The sequence below is a fragment of the Electrona antarctica genome (assembly GCF_951216825.1).
Source record: "Electrona antarctica genome assembly, chromosome: 11".
Lineage (NCBI taxonomy): Eukaryota > Metazoa > Chordata > Actinopteri > Myctophiformes > Myctophidae > Electrona > Electrona antarctica.
This window is the reverse complement of record NC_136792.1, coordinates 45768192-45792827: the sequence shown is the minus strand read 5'-3', so window position 1 is coordinate 45792827 and position 24636 is coordinate 45768192. Positions and strand designations below refer to the sequence as shown.

At 45.8% G+C, this 24636-nt stretch overlaps 1 protein-coding gene across 1 annotated transcript; it reads left to right on the top strand.

Moving 5' to 3' along the window:
* Positions 1 to 660: 660 nt before the first annotated feature.
* On the top strand, positions 661 to 16901 carry LOC306932176 (uncharacterized protein; the record flags this gene model as incomplete). The annotated part of the gene is made up of 4 exons (XM_079513874.1): positions 661 to 756; positions 1477 to 1584; positions 1852 to 2019; positions 16692 to 16901. 4 exons carry the CDS (start codon positions 661 to 663, stop codon positions 16899 to 16901), a joined length of 582 nt encoding a protein of 193 aa, XP_079370000.1.
* Positions 16902 to 24636: the final 7735 nt, after the last annotated feature.

Below are 24636 nucleotides of genomic sequence, written 5' to 3'. Positions count from 1 at the left end.
AATTGTTTGACTATGCAGTGGTGTCAAGGGTTAAGTGGGGGCAGGGGCTATTAACCAACAGTTCTCCAGTACAGTTTCTGTCTATTGTTGGTGTGTCCCACCCTCCACTCTGATTGCATCATCAGACAGGGGGTCTGATGATGCAATCAGAGTGGAGGGTGGGTATTTAGCAGGGCTCTGTTTTATTTGGTGTCACTTCACTGTAATGTGTGTTGTTGTTAAGAGCTGAACTTCTCTCTTCTGGACTTGGTGAAGTTATCAGGTATGTTTATGATTTCACAATTCTTGTCTTCATTAATTTGACTTGCAGTGATTTGTTTGAAGGGCTCAAATTCTGGTTTCCATCTACCAGCACTGCTGCTACTACAATTACTACTAAGGGTACAGTCACAGCTAACTTTGATTCTACCTAATGTGTCCAAGACTGACACTGTTTGTCAGTGCAACACAACGCCCAATTCCCTTTGAAAATCATAGGCCACATATACAGAATCAAAGTTAGTTTAACAGTATCCAACCTGATTAATATTATTACTACTAGCACCACTGCTACTCATAATGCTAACATTGTTGTTTCCCCTACAGAACGCAACACAACACTGGTGACTTACAGCCATGTCAACCGCAGGGGATATTCCAAAGGAGGAAGTAACTGACAACATGGATTCCTATTTGACTCGGCAGGAAGAGGAACTCACCTGTCCTGTGTGCCGTGACATCTTTAAACACCCTGTTATCCTGTCTTGTAGCCACAGCTTCTGCAAGTCCTGTATGCAGCAATGGTGGACAGGAAAACCATCACAGAACAAGGCATGTCCTGTTTGCAAAACAAACTCCTCTCTAGATCAACCTCCTATCAACTTGGCGTTGAAGAACCTGTGTGAGAACTTCTTAGAGGAGAGAAGTCACAGATGTATTTCTGAGGTTCTCTGCCCTCTACATGATGAGAAACTCAGGCTGTTCTGTCTGGATGATGAACATTTGGCATGCCTAGTGTGCCAAGTTTCTGAAAAACATGCAGGACATAAGTTCAGACCCATTTACGAATCTGCAAAACAACTCAAAGAGGACCTCCGGGAATCACTGGAGGCCTTAGAGGAGAAACTAGAGGACCTTAAAGAGATTAAAGCAGGATATCACCAAACAGCAGAATACATTAAGGTGCAGGCCCAACACACTGAGATACAGATTAAGAAACATTTCAAGAATATTCGGGATTACCTACAGCAAGAAGAGAAGGCCAGAATCACTGAGGTGAGGGAGGAAGAGAAACAGAAAAGTCAGATGTTGATGGAAAAGATTGAGAGTCTATGCAGAGAAATGGTGACTCTTTCCAACACCATCAGAGATGTCGAGGCAGATGACATCTCATTCCTGCAGAACTATAAAACCACAGTGGAAACGGTCCAGCGCACACTGCCAGATCCACAGCCAGTTTCAAAAGTAGTGATGGACATGGCCAAACACCTGGGCAACCTGACCTTCAGAACCTGGGTCAAGATGAAGGAGATCGTCTCCTACACTCCTGTGATCCTGGATCCCAACACAGTATATACTGGATTCATCCTGTCTGATGATCTGACCAGTGTGTTGTATGATGATGATGTACGTGAAGAGCTGTATACCAACCCGGACTACCTGCACGTGGTCCAGGGTTCTGAGGGATTTAATTCAGGGACTCATAGCTGGGACATTCAAGTTGGAGACAATAACTTCTGGGAACTGGGGGTGTTAGAAGAGTCTTTCCAGATAAACAATGCAGTTAATGGTTTGTTTTGGTGTTTAGGCTTTGGGAATGGCACATACACAGCAAATGAAGCAGGGTCGGCGACTGCTCTCTCGGTGGAGCAGCAACCCTGGAGGATCAGAGTCCAGCTGGACTGGAACAGAGGAGAGCTGTCCTTCTCCGATCCTGACACTAACACACACCTACACACCTTCACACACACTTTCACTGATAAACTATTTCCATTCATTTCTACTAGCCACCATCTCCCTCTGAGGGTGTTGCCTGGGAAAGTGTGTGTCACTATGGAACATGACATTTAGATAAGAGCAATAACAAGAAAAATAAAGAGAATTGTCCTCCCAGTCTTTTTATGGGTGTTGGAAATGTCTCAAGTGTAAATCCAGCAGGCTGTTTTTTTCATGTCAGTATTGGATATCACTGTTTTATATTGTATACTGTTGATAGTTTATTTTTAACTTTTTCCCATGCACAGTTTTTGCACGTAGGCAGTGTGGCTAGGCTGTAATAATGTCAGGGGTGGTATCATGGACCACAGCAACAGCTACCCTTTGCTGCTAGACTTAGTTTCACTGTATTTACTTTTGACTTATGTTGTATTTTTGTCTTGTAATAAACATTCAGATAAAAGGTGATTTGTGGTGTGTTTTATTGGCATACTGTGTTCATGATAATGTCAGTCAGCAATTCACATGAATTACCATTTAGAAGTACTGTTATGAACACTACAACCAGGTTATTCCTTCACCACACCAGTTTATGTTGTTCTGAAGGAATTTGAAGCTATTGTATTTCCATATTAGTGATTTCATTTTCAATCATAGCTCGAGAAACTAAATAAGAAAAAACGACATAACATGCAGAATGGCCCACAAGTGGTTCTCAACCATGTTCATGTCATTGTCCCTCAAATTGACGTGATGTGCACCCCCATTTAAAAAGATTGTAGTTGATTGTAGTTGCCACACTGTAGTATACACTACAGTGTGGCAATAGTTTGTGTTGAGGCTTTTTTTACTCATTTATGGGGAATATAAACCAAACATAAAAATCTGACTAGTGAAAGGGTAATCCATATGTTTAATTGTATATCAGCTCAATAATTAATGTATGCACTATATAGTAGGCTATAAGATGGAGCCCTAGATGCACTATATAGTAGGCTATAAGATGGAGCCCTAGATGCACTATATAGTAGGCTATAAGATGGAGCCCTATATATGCACTCTATAGTAGGCTATAAGATGGAGCCCTAGATGCACTATATAGTAGGCTATAAGATGGAGCCCTAGATGCACTATATAGTAGGCTATAAGATGGAGCCCTATATGCACTACATAGTAGGCTATAAGATGGAGCCCTATATGCACTACATAGTAGGCTATAAGATGGAGCCCTATATGCACTACATAGTAGGCTATAAGATGGAGCCCTAGATGCACTACATAGTAGGCTATAAGATGGAGCCCTAGATGCACTACATAGTAGGCTATAAGATGGAGCCCTAGATGCACTACATAGTAGGCTATAAGATGGAGCCCTATATATGCACTACATAGTAGGCTATAAGATGGAGCCCTAGATGCACTATATAGTAGGCTATAAGATGGAGCCCTAGATGCACTATATAGTAGGCTATAAGATGGAGCCCTATATATGCACTCTATAGTAGGCTATATATGCACTATATAGTAGGCTATATATGAACTATATAGTAGGCTATAAGATGGAGCCCTATATGCACTATATAGTAGGCTATATATGCACTATATAGTAGGCTATATATGCACTATATAGTAGGCTATATATGCACTATATAGTAGGCTATAAGATGGAGCCCTACTGTACATTTTGTGTGTGTGTGTGTGACACACACACACACACACACACACACACACACACACACACACACACACACACACACATACACACACACAAAATGTATATATGATGATTTGGGGTGGTACAGTACAGTATACAGTACAGTAGACGGTAACTGTCATTGCTCAACCATTTCGGATGCAGGGTGGCTCACCGGAACCGGGCCGGCCCCCTCGGCGTGTTCCTGGGGGTCTGGAACTTCCTGGGACCCCCACACGGACACCCTCGGCGTGTTCCTGGGGGTCTGGAGCTTCCTGGGACCCCCACACGGACCCCCTCGGCGTGTTCCTGGGGGTCTGGAGCTTCCTGGGACCCCCACACGGACCCCCTCGGCGTGTTCCTGGGGGTCTGGAGCTTCCTGGGACCCCCACACGGACCCCCTCGGCGTGTTCCTGGGGGTCTGGAGCTTCCTGGGACCCCCACACGGACCCCCTCGGCGTGTTCCTGGGGGTCTGGAGCTTCCTGGGACCCCCACACGGAGTTGCACCACTCACTTCACACGGGTGTGATGATTTCTTTGGCTTGGAAAGCCAGCTATCGACAAGCACCCAGAGGACTATAGTGGCGAGATGTTCATGATTGGCTGGCCTCTAAGCCAATGGGAGACTAACGCATGACTCCACTGCAGCCATTGGGCATCACCTCATCGTCAATGCAGGGAATGCTCCCTTTTTAATCAATGAAGGGTGCTCCCCTGCCGACAGTTGCGTTGCGTTCGATGGCTGTAATTCGCTCTGGTTCATTTTTTGACGCCGTTGGAAAGTAACGCGACGCAACACACGTCAGTGGAGCTTCGGCGTAAAACCCTAACCACACCAAAGGGTCGAGACGGTTCTAGCGTTAACTCCTCGCGACCGTTTGGACCCAAGGAGTTGCATTGGTGACCCTTTGGTGTGGTTAGGGTCCTATATACCCCATTCAGACCCCAAACAATGCCTTGGCGCCACCGAGACAAGCAGTGAAGCAGCCACCTGTAATTGACATTTAGTTTCTTGCTTCAAATTGGCCTCTAATTGGTGGTGCTACAGTAGAACAGCCAGAATTGGCCTCTAATTGGCGGTGCTGCTACTGTACATAACAGCCAGATTTCTTTGAACAGAACAATTTTTACAGATTATTTCGGAACCTCTAAACTCAAATCGGTACACATTACAGTATCTCTCTGGTCATGTGATCAAGACGATTGGGCTTCTATATATGGTCACAGAATGCCACAAACCTTCTAGTGGAAGTATAGGCTAACGTAATGAAAAAGATTGATATAAAAGTAAAGTCAAAGTAAAGTACAGTATGTACTTAAAGTAGTTACCATACTTTCTACCACCGCTAGTAACTTAAGGTTTTGTAAAAGCAGCGACGCAACGGGATTGCCTCAGCACTGATAAAGACCCACAGGGCTGTGCTGATGGGGACAAACACAGCATTCTGAAGCAATTTAAGAAAACTGTTGGTTATATTGACATAACTCTGATGTGTTTTCTTATTGGAAATTGATTTTACTTCACTTTGTTTGTTGCAAAAATGAAAATTGTCACCCACATAAAAACATTAAACAAAACAAACAGTACCTTACAAACAAAGCATTTAAAAACATACATAGGCCTACACAAGGAAAGTACAAAGGTGTAAAGTGCATCTATATAATTTAGCAGCGTTTTTTTTAAGGGAGATGCAATTGGGACTTTGACAGTGGTGGAAAATGTACTCATGTTTGTTAAGGAGTGTACAGGAGTAAAAGTACACAAGTATTGGCAGCAAAATGAACTAAAAGTAGAAAGTGTTTTCAAAAAATATTTTGAAAATAGCAGTGCGACGCATTGTGAGCTTATTGGCTATTTTCAAATGGATGAAATGTATACAGGGCTTAAGTGTTTTTTGTAATAATAACCAAAGTAACTAGTAACTATACAAGTTTTCAAATGAATGTAGTGGAGTAAACGTACAGTATTTGCCTCTGAGATGTAGTGGAGTAGAAGTAAAAAGCATTGGAAGTACAAATACCTCAAAATTGTACTTAAGTAAATACTAAGTAAGTACTTATACTGTAGTTACTTTCCACCCACTGGACTTTGATGTGTTTTCTTATGGAAATGCATTTTGTGGAGGATTGCATGAGTGTGTTTTGGCAGCTAGCCACTCTACCTAGTGCTGTGTGCCGGAACGGAAATATATATATATATATATACGGATTAACAGACCGGACCGGCCTGCTTTCACCCCCTGGCTGCCCAGAGAACTGTACACTGTCTTGGGGGCAAACCGTATGCAGTGAGCTATGAATATCTAAGCTTTAACGCATTTTGAGCGGGAACCCCTTTTGGTGGGTATATACATTGTTATAATTTAGCTATTGAAAAATAGCAGATCTACAAGCTCATAGCGCGCCACCGAGTGGCGCGCTACGAGCTTGTAGGTCTGCTATTTTTGAAAAATCGTGAAAATATTTATTTCAGAAAACTGGAGGATTTAGAAGATTTTTTTTAAATTTCGAGGTCGGGCCTAAATGGGTTAATGTATGTCCAGTTTTGAAGCGTGTGTGCCTGCGTGTGCGTGCGATCCGTGCGTGCGTGTGTGTGTGTGTGTGTGTGTGTACGTGTGAGCGTGCGTGCGTGCGTGCGTGTGTGCGAGAGACAGAGTAGACAGCACGTATGGAATAGCATGTAGGCTACGCGGTCCAAAGCATATAGGCCTTGTTCAGAGCCACTTAATCTTGGCAGGTCAGCTACTGTCTATTTTCCCAGCATGCCGCAGTCTAAAGCACGCCCCTCGGAGGCTCTATTCCTTCCCCACGTACAGACATGTGTAATATTATTCAAGAGGTCTGACCACAAGGGAAATCACTCTGTCTGTCAGAAGAGCACAGCCTCCACTCCTCTCTGCTCACCTCACCTCGAGACTGTCCAACAGTTCCAGGTTCACAGCATTTATTTTCCCTTAAAAGAAACATTACGATTCTACTAAAATCAGATAGTTTTCTGAATGACGTCCCAGTTGTGCTCAAACTCAGGTCAAGAGCACGGGTCCAGGTAAATTAATAAATAATTGATTAGAAGGGGGGTTACACACCAGCATTTCCAAGCCCTCTGTTCCGACTCCCCGCTGAAGTGCCCTTGAACAAGGCATTGAACCACTACGATGAAATGTTCTATGAGCAGGGCCTGGCTGGAAACAAGTTCTTGAGCTTAGCCCAGATACCCTGGGTAAATATAGTAATCATTTCATTTAATTTCATTTCATTACTTAGGATTTCTTTTTTTTCACGATTTATGTAACCCATTTCTTTTCACCCAAGTTTAGCAGGCATATACAGTTAATATACGGTAATATACAGGTGTGATGGTACAATTCGGGAGTTTACCGGAGTTTGTTGGAAAGTTTAACGGGAGTTTCCTGTAATATACACATCCGTATTCCATGCTCTTTGCGCAGTGTGACCTCATGCTTCCTTCTATGCATGAGGAGTCCAAGCCGCTTCTTTTCACCTGACGGAGTTTCCTGGACCAGTTCCTTTCTCCTCCATCAGCCCCCCCCCCCCCCCCCCCCCCCCCCCCCGGCTGGCTAGGGGGAGGCAGTATAGAGACCAGGATTACTGCATGTTTTTTGTGAGGAGATACCTACCCTAGGGGACACGGGGAGAACATGCAAACTCCACACAGAAAGGCCCTTTCGCCAACCCCACCTATAGGGTATATGGACACTGATGACGCATAGGAGAGAACACGTCCCCCAGCGCCCACATCAAGGGAAAATTAGCTTAAGTTATGGCAAATCTGGACAAAAAATGCTTACCACTAGCTTTCTTCACAGATAAAGGTGTCTACTATCACAGTAGACCCAGAATTTTCTAGTTGTGATGGCGACAGCACTACCGACGCACCACCGCGCCCCCTGACTCGCCGCATTACTAACCCTAACCGTATGCGGAAGCCACAAAGGAGTGTTAAAAAACACTCCTTTGCCTAAAAATGCCCATAGCCGTCATCACAAATGTGATGAGGTCAGCACATGGGCACATTTGGGCAAGTGGCTATGGCCGAATTTAGCCCAAGGAGTGTTTTTTTGCAGATTTGCCACAACTTAACCTAACTAACGGCGGGAATCGAACCCAGAACGTTCTAGTTGTGATGGCGACAGCACTACCGACTGCACCACCGCGCCCCCTGACTCGCCGCATTACTAACCCTAACCGTATGCTGAAGCCACTTAGTCGGGATGAATGGCGGTTGCGTCGGAACGCCACTCTGTCCCCGATTAGAAGTGGATTGCTCTCAAAATGATCACTGCATTATTCTTGTCAGATGAGATGAGCACAGATGTTTTCCTTTCACACAAGCTCTGCTCAACAACAGACCTTTATGCTGTTAGTCACTCTAATGAATGCACTAATTAGTCTTAATTAGGCATGCACAAACATGCACACAATTTGGTGTGTGTGTGTGTGTGTGTGTGTGTGTGTGTGTGTGTGTGTGTGTGTGTGTGTGTGTGTGTGTGTGTGTGTGTGTGTGTGTGTGTGTGTGTGTGTGACTGTGTGTGTGTGTGTGTGTGTGTGTGTTTAACTAGTGTGGACACAAAACGGTACATTTTGGGGGGAAATAATAATTCGGAGTAGAGGTCACGCCTCATTTGCATAAATGTGCGCAGGGGCATTAAGTCAAACTGTGGCACTTGAGTAGCAAATTGTGTTCAATATATCATGACCCGCTGCTCCTGGCATACCACCGTATATTTATATCAAGTGCCAGCATTCTGTAGCCTGATTGTCAGACTCTGAAAAAACCAGTGCGCTCAGTCGAGTGGGTGGGGTCTATGGGCTGGTCTATGGGCAGGCTAAGCATTCTGTCCTACTCTCCTGTATGTAGTGTGTGTGTGTGTGTGTGTGTGTGTGTGTGTGTGTGTGTGTGTGTGTGTGTGTGTGTGCGTGTGCGTGTGCGTGTGTGCGTGCGTGCTGGCCTCAGGCCTTCAGCTGGTGAAGGTGTTAGGTAATATACAGTCATACACTATACAGCACTGTTTTCCAAACAGTGGGTCGGGACCCATTTTATGGGTCGCAGACCCATTTTTATGGGTCCCTCAATTTATCATATACGAGTTGAATTTTTTACATCATTTCAAATATACTCCAGTTTTGGAGTTAGTAAAAACTAACTTCGAACCGCTCCTGGACAAAATACGGACTGATGTAGAACGATGGTCTTCTTTGTTTCTTTCTATGTGGGGTAAGGCAAACATTATTAAGATGAACTGTGCTCCGAGACTCAACTATCTGCTCCAGGCCCTCCCAGTTAAGATTCCATTACATTATTTCAAACAATTTGACCAAATTTGTAATAAGTTCTTATGGAACAACAAACGCCCAAGAATGAGCTTAAAAAACTGCAGAGGCCAGTGGATAAAGGGGGTCTGGGTATACCCAATCTCTTGCTCTACCACTATGCGTTCACCATGAGGCATATGGTACAATCGACCCTTCCACCGGAAAGGGCCCCGCCCGTGGTTTAGTCTTGAGAGCGCACTTTGTGCTCCTCTGACGCCTATTGAATGTCTCACAACTAAACTGGACTCAATTAGCAAATCACATCCGATTATGTCTCACATTCACTGGGTTTGGAGGAAAATAGCTTGTATGTTTAAGTTCAATCCCCTTCTCCATTGGTCAGCTGGCATCTGGCAAAATCCCAAACTTTGTATAGGTAAAAAGCCCTTCCTCTGGGACCCATGGTATCATGAGGGGTGTAAAGATTTTGGGAGATCTATACCAAGAAAACAATTTGAAATCATTTGAAGAATTAAGAACAGAATTTGGCCTACCACACAATCACTTCTGGCAGTACTTACAACTGAGACACCTATTGGTAAAAACCTTTGGTTCTCTCACATCACCCCCCCCTAAAATTGACACAGTGGAAATTATTTTTAAAATATTTGGACTGGGTCATGAGGCTTCTAAATACTATGCCATGTTCCTAGATGCCTCTGACCAGTGTACATTCACATCCAAGTTACCATGGGAATTTGGGAAAGGGATTTAGGACTTACAATATCAGATGGTGATTGGGTTATAATTCTTAGGAATGGAAGGAAAATGTCAAGAGAACTACGTACAAGGTTGATTCAATTCAAAATTATAATAGAATATATTGGACACCATCAAGATTGTTTAGGGTCGGCTTGACTGATGGTCCTGAATGCTGGAGGTGTCAGGATAGAGACGGTACACTTTTACACATGCTTTGGGGCTGTCCCAAAATTCAGGAATATTGGACTGCTATACATGAAAGACTGGAGAGAATAACAGGCATACACATTCCTTTTTCACCCAGTCTGTTCATTCTGGGGGATCCTGCCACATTGAGGCATGTTGCTCCTCCTTTAGCTGAATGGATAAAAACGGCCATTATGTCAGGTAGGAGGCTGTTGGTCAAGGACTGGAAGGCTCCATCTGCACCTGCTCCATCCCTCTGGGATGCCTCGATGGGACTATTGGCCGCTTACGAGCGACTGTCATACAGTCTGCTCAATAGGATGGACGACTATGACTTAAAATGGGGCTCTGAGTGAGCTCTGAATGGGTTGCAACTTTAGAAAAATACACTGAAGGAATATGTCTGGAATTGGGGCTGGGGTGGACTGCGGGATATTTCTGTGCATCTCTGTTATATTGTTTTGTTTTGTTTTGTTATGTGTTTGTTTTGTTATGCATTTCTTTGGTTTTGTTTTGTCTATGTCTATGTCAATGTTTCATATACAAAAGAAAATGAATAAAGTACAAATCATAAAAAAAATATATACTCCAGTTTGCTGAATGGTGTACTGTACATCAGCATTCTACCTAAATTAGTACCATTCCACTGTCAAATCCAGAGTGGTGATTGAATCAACATTTTACTTATGTAGTATTTCTGGGATCAATACATGTCTCTCTCTAGGTCTTCAGACGTAGCCTGGCGCAGCTAGACTTCATCTGCCTTTTGCGATGCATATGCATGTTGCCCACGCAATTAGTATCGCAATGCGAGGCTGCTTCAGACGAGGCCTCCGGCGTTGCTTCCAGTCATCCCGGTTAGGCGGTTATCCATACATCTGGCCAGCTCATTGATGCTTTAACCCATTTGGGCCTGACCTCAAAATTTTAAAAAAATCTTCTAAATCCTCAGTTTTCTGAAATAAATATTTTCACGATTTTTCAAAAATAGCAGACCTACAAGCTCGTAGCGCGCCACTCGGTGGCACGCTATGAGCTTGTAGATCTGCTATTTTTCAATAGCTAAATTTAACATAATGTTTAAAACACCAAAAGGGAGGCCTGGGCCGTGGCTCAGCGGTCCAGGCACCTTGGCTGGTAATCCAGTCTGGCAGTGTGCCGCGGGTTCGACTCCCGATCCCGACGGCCTTTACTGCATGTCTTCCCCCCATCTCTCTCCCCATTTCCTGTCAGCCTACTGTCTGTCCCTCCATAAAAAAATATAAAATAAAGGCGAAAGCAAAAAAAAACAACAAAAAAAACACCAAAAGGGGTTCCCGCCCAAAATGGGTTAATTGCGCTCCTGCGTCTTCTTGAGTACATCCACATATGTTAATGTGGGATGTCCTCGTGACCGGTGCCAGCGTGTTGGTTCCCACAGCACTCACTAACTTGCTGGCTGGCAGCTCTTGGTGTCTTTGGCAGTGTCCTTGTTAGTCTCATTCTCCTGGCTGCTATTTTCTCGCTCACCCGTGGCATTCCATCATACTAAAGCACACCAAAGTCCTTGTAGCGGTGCCGGCACACGGGAGAAAACTGTAGAGGAAATCTTGAAAAAACAAGAAGGTGACCGCACACGCCAATAGCCAGAGTGCCAATATTTTATTAGGACAGCAGGTAAGACAAAAAAGAATCGTTTGGCGGTTAAGCCTTCAACAGGGAATGATACATCATACAGAATCATGTTGGTGACATGTGTACTCTTGCTGATGTCATACTGCACGCAACATTCTGGTGTAGCACCTATCTAGAGACTTCTGCAGGGTTGGCTTCAGGGTCAAGCGTTCACTGCCGTATAGGAGAACAGACTCTACCGTTAACGTATAGAAGAACTTGCGTATAGAGAATTCATGTATGTAACTATGTATTCACAAAGCTTTGCATTGCATTGCATTTTCTCATATACAATGAGGGAGAACGGGGTAAGATGATCCTGGGGACATACGTTAGTAGTCAACCGCTTATCCGTAGTCTGGTCGTGGGGGCAACAGATCCACCAGAGAGTTCCAGACATCCCTCTCCAGAGCAACATGAGTAACTTCCTGGGGGATCCCGAGACATTCCAAGGCCAGTGAGTCGTTTCCACCAACTGCGCCTTGGTCTGCCCCCGGTCTCCTCCCAGTGGGACGGGCCTCGAGGACCTCCCTAGGGAGACGCCCGAGAGGCATCCTAACCAGATGCCCGAACCACCTAAGCTGGCTCCTTTCCAGGCGAAAAAGCAGCGACTCTAGCCGTGACTCTACTCTCTCTTGTGTGACTGAACTTCTCACCCTATCTCTAAGGGAGATGCCAGCCACCCGTCGAAGAAAACTCATTTCGGCCACTTGTATTCGCAACGTTTTTCTTTCGGTCATGATCCACACTTCATGACCATAGGTGAGAGTAGGAATGAAGATTGCTCGGTAGACAGAGAGCTTTGCTTTCTGCAATACCGCCCCCGCTGCTCTGATTCTCTGGCTGATCTCCTTCTCCGTCCTCCCATCACTCGTGAACAAGACCCCGAGATACTTAAACTCCTTCACCATGGGGTAATGTCTCATTCCCTACCTGGACTGCACAATCCATCGGTTTCCTGCTGAGAACCATGGCCTCAGTCTCAAATTTGGAGATGCTGATTCTCATCCCTAATTCCCTACACTCGACTGGGAACCGGTCCATTGAGAGCTGAAGGTCTTGGACCAATGGTGCCATCAGGACCACATATCATCTGCAAAAAGCAGTGATGCAACCCTTAGCTCACCGAGCCGTATACCCTCTTCGCCATGACTTCGCCTCGAGATTCTGTCCATGAAGATAACAAACAGGATAGGTGACAGTGCGCAGCCCTGGCGGAGGCCAACCCCACCGGAAACGAATCCAACGTACTCCTGAGCACACGGACACAGCTCTCGCTTTGGGTGTACAGAGATTGGATGGCCCTCAACAAGGTCCCCCTCAGCCCATACTCCCACAGCACCTCCCACAGAACCTCCCGGGGGACCCGGTCATATGCCTTCTCCAAATCCACAAAACACATGTAGACCGGATATGCATACTCCCAGGCCTTCTCCAGGATCCCTGCGAGAGTTAGTAGTCTGACCTACAATAGTCCGACATACGTGGCCGGTTAAGACACATACGAGGCCGGTTAAGACACATACGAGGCCGGTTAAGACACATACGAGGCCGGTTGAGACACATACGAGGCCGGTTGAGACACATACGAGGCCGGTTGAGACACATACGAGGCCGGTTATTCAGTGGCATAATGCTACTAAACCCTGGAAATAAAAACGTCTGGGTTTCCGAGGCTAGTGTCCCATGCACTATCCTGTCAGTCTATATCTATCTAATATCTATTTAGTTCCTGTCCATACAGTCAGTGCCCCGTCCCCCATGCACCATCCTCAAGTTTGTCACTCATCATATTCATCCCATATGGATCAGTCGACAGCAGCTGGTGGCCATGATGAACCTGATCCTGGGGGTTTCTTATTAAATCCATCCTACATCCCGTTAGAGCTTTGGGATGATTTACCAAAGAGCAAAGATCAGTCGGTGGATATTTCTGCTCTGAACAGTCCACTGATGCTTTTAAAAATGGACTAAAAACCTACCTTTTTAGCAAAGCATTCTCTTATTTATTTTTGCCATGTACAGTAGCACTCTGAGATTCGTGAGAATGTAAAGTGATTTATAAATAAAATGCATTATTATTGTTATTATTATTATTAATTATTATTATACGATATGTTATGAGGTAGCGTCACTGCCTGGAAGGCGACTAAAAATGTGACAAAATGTTCAGACCTACTTGAAGAGCTGAGATTGTAAATATTTAATTTCATTAAATAACCAACTTCTGACCATAATTTTCCCAGAATAGGATTTTGTTGTTGCATTGCCTCAAATAGTGGAACCCTCAAAATCATCATACAATGAACAATAAAACATAAAATGAAATTCATTTTCCACTTCATTTATAGGTCACATACATAATTATCTTCTGGCACGACTGAAAAACGACCTATACTCAATAGCCAGAGGCAGGATACCAGTTCTCAGCTGGGCACACAATGACCGCTGGTTTCTGGTTAGAAAGGATTTGACATACTGTAGTTCAGTACCAAAACACTGCTTCATCTTGACATAATAACGTTTTGGTTTAGAGTAGACCATATGTCTTTTCACCGTTTATCTTTGTAATTACAAAATAACCCTGTTGTTGACCTATAGGCCTACTAATATGCACTATAGTGTAGTTTTAGTCGACTGTCGACTAAAATGTGTTTTGGCAGGCCTTGATGCCGTCGTAATTCCTGATTTGACACTTTGTTGCACTCTGAAAATAGCCGATCTAAAAGCTCACAACGAGCCACAGAGCTTGTAGATCAGCTATTTTCAGAGCGCAACCAAACATAAAATGACTTCTCTTTTAGTTTTCTTCTCCACTAGTCCCTCCCTTACATTTGTGTCTACTTTTTTATTTGTTGACGAAATGTCAATATATTTAGTCATAGTTTTAGTCATCATAGCTTAGTTCTTATTTAGTTTTTACTTTTTATTCAGTTTTCCCAGTGAGAAAAGGTAGTCGACATTTTTCACTATGGTTTTAGTCGACAAAATCAACACTATACTATGCACACCAGTCCAGGCCCTGAAGGCCTAGACTAGAGTTACTTCAATATCTCGTCCTTACGCTGCGTTCACACGGGAAGATGCAAAAGATGCAAAGATTGACAGCATATTTGTCACTCTGTCTATGTTTTGCACTCCGTCCGTCCGTCCGTCCGTCCGTCAGTCAGTCAGTCAGTCAGTCAGTCAGTCAGTCAGTCCGTCTGTGTGTGTCTTGGATCTGTACCATAACTGTACTGTACTGTACCATACTGTACTCCGTGTACTGTGTGTGTGTGTGTGTGTGTGTGTGTGTGTGTGTGTGCGCGCAGTGAAAAGGGGAGGGGTCGGTGAATGGAGAATTTGTGATGCAATTTGCATCACGGTGAAATGTTGCGCAATAACAGTGTGTCAGACAAAAGTCATATTTGTACAGTAAATATGACAGTTGTGTGGAAGCAATATAGTGCTGTAATGTGGATTCAGGTGGCATGCAGGATTTTTTGTGCATGGAGAGAGATGTGTGCTAACGGTGTGGTTTGGTATAGGAGAAGGCGTACGGATAAACAGCCATGTGCTTGTGTACCCCCTCTCCATTAGTGTGTTCCCCCTTTCCATTAGAGTAGAAGGATATTTGCCCGCCCAAATAGTCATGCCAGAGTTAATGGGATTGAACGTGGAGACGTTTCTCTTCATTGTGCCCTGACTGCACATCGTGAGAAGTCATAATGGTGCAGCATGCACGGGCCTATATATAGAAGTGATATCCGTGGGAATGGAGGGTTTATTTCCCGTAAGGAAGAACTATCACACACCGCTAGTGACTGATTGTTGCACTTTAAACTCTTTACATGGGCGTCAGGCAGACTCCACTGAAAGGTCATGAGTCGCTGACACACAACACACATTAATCATAATCTGTATATCAGGCAGGGCCGGATCTACCATATGGGCACTTTGGGCACGTGCCCAGGAGCCCTTGGCCACCAGGGGCCCCCTTTTTTAGCTCCACAGAAAATTTCCCTGCTAATCCGAATGAAATAAATGGTGTCTAAAAAGATTAGTGTTTTATTGTTGGTGAGAAGGGCAGCTAAAAAGTGCAATTGTGTGTAAAGCAGCAACAATGCGCTAGATTGGCTGTCACTCTGGGGGGGGTAGGCGACCGGAAATAGGCCAATATAACGGCATAAAACTGCCCCAAAACGGCTCCAAAACCGCAAAAATGTTGCGCGCGCGTGAAGGGGGGGCCCTTCGAGCTTCAGTGCCCAGGGGCCCTCAGAGGTGTTAATCCGGCCCTGATATCAGGAAGTCTCTCTCTTTCCCTCTGAATGATTAGAGTGACATCAGGTCTTAATAGACCTGAGCATTACAAATGCGATCATGTGTCCAAATAATGGATCCTCTTCTTCCCGTATACTCACTGGATTGTGTGCTAATGTGAACTGATCACACCCATTGATTATGGTACTGGCTCTCTGGCGACCACAATTACTTTGTCAATGCCTGGGATGCGACTGTCTGTTCCTCTTCGCGTGAACTTAAACGACCCTGTGTTTATTGTTACTGAAACTTGAATCGCTCTCAGAATGGGATAACCACCTATCCTTTTCTCTGACGAGCCAAACAATAAAGTGAAAGTGAGTTTGAGATGTCATGAGGGCATGTGCAAAAAAATAATGCCTGCCGTTATATTGTACTAATATCAGCATAGTTTTCACCCGGCTTGCCCTTCACTTTGACATCATTATGTCAGCCTCATTTATAATGGATGCCCATGCCCTGGGCCGGCCCGGCAGCACATAGAACGCCCCTGACTCGGAAAATGGACCCTGTTGCTTTTGCACAGTGGTGAAAAAAGTTTTACTGTCTTAAAGGTATATTCAGTGATTTCACTCAATTCAAATATCACTTCTGTTTTTGTTTTGACCTCCATTCGTCTAAAGGTCAGCTGGCCCAAAACTATAAACTAATGATCATCGGAGGTGCTGCCCCCCCTCCATTGCAGATCAGTGGAGATGGAAGTTGAGTTCATGACTTCCTTCACTACTAATCTACCATCACTAACAATGGCAACATAATAACCGAAATAAACCGGCACTGGCTGCTCTGGCAGCCAGTGCCATGAAAACACTCTGGAAGCCACTGTGGAGACACCAGACTCCATATCTAGAGATAGGAAACTAAAGATCTACAACAACTCAGTCCTCTCCATCCTTCTCTATGGAGCAGAAACCTGGCCTCTCAATAATCACCCTGGCTGCCAGAATTGATGGCTTTGACAGTAGAGCACTGCAGCACAGCAACGGATGCGCTGGTATGGCCATGCTGACTGAAGCTGAGCCCCGCCCCCTAGCACTGGACCGACCCAAATGGAGAAGATTGGTGAAACTGATTGGCTCTACGCATGGCGACGCCTCCGCCGCCGAGCAAGAGACCTGATGATGATAATGATCATCCCTACTATAGAGTGTGCTGACCATTATAAGGAGTTCCTCCCTGTTCCCAGTTAACCCCTGGTGATCAAAACACCTTAGGTTTCGTTTTTGGCTAGGTGGCCCAGCCTTCATCCAATCAGGATAGAGAGGCGGGGCCTTCCGGCCAATCATGATGGAGCGGGGGCGGGCCTTGGTGTGTGTGTGTGCTGTTGGCCTGTCGCATATGTAGAGCGTGCATGTGCACATCTTGTTATCGGGGGTTTTCCAAATCACCAAAATCACTGAATGCTCCTTTAAGTAAAAGTATCAATACTGCAATGTAGAACTACTCCGTTACAAGTACAAGTCTGGAATAAAAAAAATCACCTTTTGTGTAGGACGTAAATAGCCGATTTGCTCATCTACATATGACGTAAATTCTCCATTCATTGTCAATGCCATTTAATGTTTGTGTTAGGACAAAAATCTACACTATAGCTGAATATAAAAATAGCAGATCTACGATGTGACGCATTGTGAGCTTGTAGATCTGCTATTTTCCGATATAGGGCTGAAGTGGTTAATAATAATCAAAATCTACAAAGTAACTATTGTTGAAAAGGCCCTCCAGGTGGGGCCAATCAGCATTATAGGACAGAACTCACTGATTGCTATGTAAGGCAGCTGGACCACAGCTCTAGAAGAGAAAAGTTTGGTGTGCAGCGTTGAGCCATTTCTGTTCATGTGTGCGTCCATGGAAAAGCAAGTGAGTCATGTTTATGTTTATGTTTCATGTTAAGTCCTATGTTTTTGCACAAGTTAAATTGATATATGCATATTCGATTTTGTATTTGTTGTATTTGTTTCAGAACCACACCTGTAACATTAAGGGAATTAAAACTAATGTGGAACACAAGCCTCATCTTTGAAACATAGAGCTCTGATCGGCTCTCCACAGTAGTTTGATGCATCATAATTAGTGTCAGTCAGTTTCAACTATAGTAACTAAAGTTGTCAAATAATAATTTTAGTGGAGTAAAAGTGGAGTAAAAGTACAATATTTGCCTCTGAAATGTATTGAAAATGTGACCTACTCAAAAGCACAAAAAAAATCCTCCAAATTGTAGTGCGCTGCATCACGAGATGCGGCCTGATGTGAGAAAGACAGTGGATGGAGTACAGTATGAAAGCCCCACACTGGTATACGACTAATTCCTTACAACGGATGAATACATTGCGACATTTAGAAGGTCGCATGCAGAGCGGAGCTCTAGCTTAACGTTATATGGATATTAGCGTCTTCTACGATGCCCAAGGGACTCGTTCTGCGGCTGACCCTGTGCCCCGGGGGCGCCGAGGACGGGGTTAAAAGTCCTCGTCTGTGCCAGGATAATCGAATCCTCTTGATAGCCGCGGCTGCCTGCCTGCCTTGGCTCGCATGGCTGTGAGTGGAGGGAACTCAGCCATTACATACTCTATTAACCCATTTTGGGCGGGAACCCCTTTTGGTGTTTTAACGATTGAAAAATAGCAGATCTACAAGCTCATAGCGCGGCACTCGGTGCCGCGCTATGAGCTTGTAGATCTGCTATTTTTGAAAAATCGTGAAAATGTGCCTCATCTTTGAATATATTATTATTATTATTACAGACTTACAGAGTGAACATTTTAACTAAAATCTTTGCTTCTGGGGAGGTCCCTGGAAGAACATATTTTCAGATGGGGGGGCGGAGGCATTATTACATATCATTTTTGGGGTTCTTGACATGAAATATTGAGAACCACTTGATACAGAAACATAAGGTTTTTCAGAAAACTATCACGATTTTGAAGACATTTTTTAAATTTCGACGACAGGCCTAAATGGGTTAAGTAGGGGGAGGAGGAGGGGGGGCGGCGGGGGGGACGAGAGCCAGGAGCATAACCCACCCATCCTATTTCCTCGTAATGTACTGTCACATGCAGGCTGTGGTCTCACCGTATGGCCCCTAGGGCGATAGATCGTCTCGATCTATCGGTCATGGACTGTTCAGAATCAGTACATCAGCGCTAGCCCAGCCCAGCCCAGCTGGTCGACATGCGTTCAAGGTCAATAGAGACCATACAGAAATTGTTCAGAGTCTAATGCGACAGACAGTGGGCCATCTGGGTTCAATAATGGGATGGCGATGGTTCAGGGGTCGACCATTGATTTTTTACGGATTCAAATATACCATTCATGTGCGCCAGTGCGGCCCAGTGGATATTAGTGAACGTATGCTTTACAGTCCCCTTAAAGGTCAACTTCACCACTTTTCAACCTATCTTCATATAATTGGTCCTCACTAACATAGACTGAGCAATTTTCGGCTTTTTAAAAATGGGGTAAAAATAGTCTAAAAATGAAAGTTTTTTTAGCAGTCTATGCTTAGATTACATGTTGAAACAACGTTGTTTCAACGTCTATATATATATAGACGGTCTACATTTAGACCTTGATTAGCCTGCAGGCTAATCAAGGTCTAAATGTATACCGTCTATATATAGACGTTGAAACGACGTTGTTTTATTAGATTAGACGTTGTTTCAACGTCTAATCTAAGCCTAGACTGCTAAAAAACTTTTTTTTACCCCAGTTTTTAGACATTTTCTTTTTGCCATTTAGACGTCTATTAGACTACAAAAATTCTCAGTGGGGTAGACGCCTCCTTCGGCTCTCTCGGGCGTGTCTCTCTCGAGGGGAGGCAACGTGGACGCAAGCTTTCCCGAGATTCCTTTGCGAAGAATAGCGGAAGCATGAGCGGAAGCTTGCCAAGCTTGTGCGTGCGTCACAGAAGGGGAAGTTCATATCGGGAGGCAGGCGCGACTCCCTCTTTCTTTGGCAATGTAAACGTTTGTTTCCTCATGCCATTAAAGTTCCCTTGGATTGAATTGATACGTCCCGGAAAGGACGCGCTGTGAGTGGCCAGTAGTCACTTGAGTGGCAGAAAGGATGCGCTGTGAGTGGCTAGTAGTCACTTGAGTGGCAGCAAGGACGCGCTGTGAGTGGCTAGTAGTCACTTGAGTGGCAGCAAGGACGCGCTGTGAGTGGCCAGTAGTCACTTGAGTGGCAGAAAGGACGCGCTGTGAGTGGCCAGTAGTCACTTGAGTGGCAGCAAGGACGTGCTGTGAGTGGCCAGTAGTCACTTGAGTGGCAGCAAGGACGCGCTGTGAGTGGCCAGTAGTCACTTGAGTGGCAGCAAGGACGCGTTGTGAGTGGCCAGTAGTCACTTGAGTGGCAGCAAGGACGCGCTGTGAGTGGCCAGTAGTTACTTGAGTGGCAGCAAGGATGCGCTGTGAGTGGCCAGTAGTCACTTGAGTGGCAGCAAGGACGCGCTGTGAGTGGCCAGTAGTCACTTGAGTGGCAGCAAGGACGCGCTGTGAGTGGCCAGTAGTCACTTGAGTGGCAGCAAGGACGCGCTGTGAGTGGCCAGTAGTCACTTGAGTGGCAGCAAGGACGCGCTGTGAGTGGCCAGTAGTCACTTGAGTGGCAGCAAGGACGCGCTGTGAGTGGCCAGTAGTCACTTGAGTGGCAGCAAGGACGCGCTGTGAGTGGCCAGTAGTCACTTGAGTGGCAGAAAGGACGCGCTGTGAATGGCCAGTAGTCACTTGAGTGGCAGCAAGGACGCGCTGTGAGTGGCCAGTAGTCACTTGAGTGGCAGCAAGGACGCGCTGTGAGTGGCCAGTAGTCACTTGAGTGGCAGCAAGGACGCGCTGTGAGTGGCCAGTAGTCACTTGAGTGGCAGCAAGGACGCGCTGTGAGTGGCCAGTAGTCACTTGAGTGGCAGCAAGGACGCGCTGTGAGTGGCCAGTAGTCACTTGAGTGGCAGCAAGGACGCGCTGTGAGTGGCCAGTAGTCACTTGAGTGGCAGCAAGGACGCGCTGTGAGTGGCCAGTAGTCACTTGAGTGGCAGCAAGGACGCGCTGTGAGTGGCCAGTAGTCACTTGAGTGGCAGCAAGGACGCGCTGTGAGTGGCCAGTAGTCACTTGAGTGGCAGCAAGGACGCGCTGTGAGTGGCCAGTAGTCACTTGAGTGGCAGCAAGGACGCGCTGTGAGTGGCCAGTAGTCACTTGAGTGGCAGCAAGGACGCGCTGTGAGTGGCCAGTAGTCACTTGAGTGGCAGCAAGGACGCGCTGTGAGTGGCCAGTAGTCACTTGAGTGGCAGCAACACAGTGTGCCTTCCGCATTTCCGCTTAACTTCCTCCTCACGCTGGAGACACATCGCTCCAATGAACTGCATTCACACGGGTGTGATTTTTAAATATCTATGCTCATTAATGTTCATGACAAAATAGCACCATTTCTTTCTACTTGGTTTGTGTCTTATAAGAGGGATGTGGGCAGTTCAGAAACCCGTCTTCCAGTGATATGATCATCGTTAGGCAGATTTCTATTTTCTTTTTAAATAGCCTATATATTTAGATTTTTGAGTGGTGTAAACCACTCCTACGACTGGCTTTGTTAGTTTACGTGTCTGTCTGTCTGTCTGTCTGTTCGTACCAAATGAGCATGGTTGCTACGGTCACCCAGTTCACCCGGGTGTGATTTCATTACGTCAGACATTACGTCAGACCACAGCTGATCAGTCTATATAAGACCGTACACCACTCAGTTCACACAGGTGTGATTTTTTTTTATCATCGTGAGAACGATGATAAAAAAAACTAGGTTTGATTCTCTTAAATGATGTCACTCGAAGACGGGTTTCTGAACTGCCCAACATGCAAGACACCTCACACAGCAGTTTGTCACTGTAACATGCGATTACGGATATTTGGCACTTCAAAGTAAGTGTTACGCGCGACAAAACCCTGGCAGTACGCTATTAATGAATGGCGGCGGATTAAGAGTTCATAGAAAATGAGTCTCGTGCATGTTGTATCTGTAACACTGTATGTAACGAAGACTCTGACTAGGACGTTGGGCTATATGATATATGACATGTTTAGTATGACAATCCCTATATTTGGGCCCGAGCCGACCTAGTGCTGATATCGATAGATATGGTAGAACCATATATGGATAGAACCATATATGGATAGATCTAACTGGCTTAGTCATCGTGACAAGCCTGGTCGGAGAATATATAGAGGGTCGGCTTCAGGCAGAAGGCAGAAGTCGAAGCATCCTGGTTTAAGTTCTAACCGGACACCACTGCGGGGGTCCTAACCTAAGTAATCAGCAATAGAGCCTTGAGCTATTTTATATGGTCCTTCGAGCCGGATTAGGGCTTACCGCAGTAACGGGATGCTGAAGTCTTCCAGACACATACGAACCAAGGTATCTGGCTTTACAACCCATATACCTTGAACAGCTTCTATTACTTTTGGCACGAGTCTTCTAGATGAGACAGAATAACTGGCTAATGGCTAAGCAATTCGTAGAGCATTGAAGTAGAGGTACGGCAGCAGGCCAGCTCTTCGGAGAATGGGGCTGGCGCGAGCAGCCAATTGGAGAATTGGGGTCTGGAAAGTGATGGCCGGATTGCCGCGGGACGGTCGATTTCGGAAGCTCCAGCGGCAAATTAAAGATTTAGTAGTTGAGCAGACTCGCTTGACTAATTTGATATCGTCATCAGGCCTTGGAAGTTATAGTGACCCTGGCCAACCCCTGACTCAGTGGCAAGATTCTAACCAGATGGTAACCCAGTTGCTGCCAGAGTCTGAACACTCTGGCAGTCCTGGCTGCTCCGCAGGTGAGCAGCAGTATCTCGAAGTTGTGAGATCCACTCTGTTGCCGCCAGAGCATGAACGCTCTGGCGGTCCTGGCTGCTCCTTAGGTGAGCAGCAGCGTCTCGAAGCTGTGAGATCCACTCTGTTGCCGCCAGAGCATGAACGCTCTGGCGGTCCTGGCTGCTCCTTAGGTGAGCAGCAGCGTCTCGAAGCTGTGAGACCCACCCATTTGTCGCCGTCAGAGCACGAACGCTCTGTCGGTCCTGGCTGCTCCGTAGGTGAGCAGCAGTGTCTCGAAGCTGTGAGACCCACCCTGTTACCAGAATCTGGATGCGAGAATCTCGGAGCCGTGAGACCTCCCCAGCCCTTAGAGTCAGAGAGCACTGGTGATGTGCAGGAAAGAGAGAGCACTGGTGATGTGCAGGAAAGAGAGAGCACTGGTGATGTGCAGAACACTGGTGATGTGCAGGAAAGAGAGAGCACTGGTGATGTGCAGAGCACTGGTGATGTGCAGAGCACTGGTGATGTGCAGGAGAGAGAGAGAGAGAGCACTGGACATGATCACCTCCCTGAAAGTAGCCAGGGTTGAAGTGATGGCGTCGTGTTGTAGACGCCAGGGTTGAAGTGATGGCGTTGTGTTGTAGACGCCAGGGATGAAGTGATGGCGTGGTGTTGTAGACGCCAGGGTTGAAGTGATGGCGTCGTGTTGTAGACGCCAGGGTTGACGTGATGGCGTCGTGTTGTAAACGCCAGGGTTGAAGTGATGGCGTCGTGTTGTAGACGCCAGGGTCGAAGTGGTGGCGTGGTGTTGTAGAAGCCTGGGTCTGAAGTTGTGGACCACCCTTGATACGATCAAGAGGGCGTTACTTCAAACTGGAACTGCATGTGTTGGCTGACTCTGAACCATTGACAGGGAATGCCCTTAATGGGTGGCATGTGATTTGATCTTGAGGTTTTTATGACCCACGGTAACATCAAAGGAAGAAATCGGGAAGCTTGGACGCCCTCAATGGGGTGGCTTGAATGGTTGACGTTTGCTGTTCAAGCCTCAGTATGCTTGTATTGGGGTGGCCTGAGGGGTCTACTGTTCAAGCCTTCTTGATATGGTACAGATTTCCATGGGAAATCTGGGGGTGGCAATGAATGTAACAAAGGCTTTCACCTAGAGCTTTATATGTCTTTAGGGCCAGAAGGCTCTGGTAGATATCATGAGCATTGTCTGGACAGCATGATGATGCAAGGGCATCGGAGCTATATCAACCCTCCCATAGATGTTGGAGCAGTCGGAGGACGGCAGAGGCTTCGTTCACCGATAGGATATCGAGATGAAAGTGCAAGCTGACAGACCAGAAGTCCAGGTTCATAGGGACCGAAGTAGTCCAGCAAGGAGGCTGGACGGTCACTCTTGCAGAAATGACCATGAGCAATGAGTCATCATGCATGGTACGGTAGTAGCACCCAATTATGCCGATCGTACACCAAGTAACCAGCAAGACGGTAAGAAGCCGTATTGTCAGTACTGTAATAGTGGCACACACCATCTTGGGGTATGCGGCAGGTTCAAACGACTGAGTTTAATGGCGAAACGAGATTTGATATGACAGATTAAGCTGTGTTATCAGCAATGGACGTCGTCATCAGGCAAGAAACTGTTAACTACAGACTAGGAGTGAACTGTGGTGGAAGGCACCCTCTGGCTTTTCACAGTATTAATAGGAGCCGGACCCGGTTGAACCGGAGAGCAGATGAACATTTGCGGAACCCTAGGACACCTAAGATTGAGACGTGACAGGATTTACAAGAGGAATTTTCCGCAGCCAGCTTTTACAATCTTGACTATAGCAGGAGAGTCCTTGCATGTTGGCTATCCACCGCCTAAAGGGAGAAATGTCATGTTAAAGGTGTGCAAAGTTCTAATTTGCAATTATGGCAAAGTAATGGAAGGATATGCAGTTCTGGATGATGGTTCGGGGCGAACCATTTTGTTACACACAGTTGCCAAGTCGGATTGAGGGGTCAACCTGAAGAGTTGCGTATCAGAATCATGAGAGATCTTCACGTTTTGCACG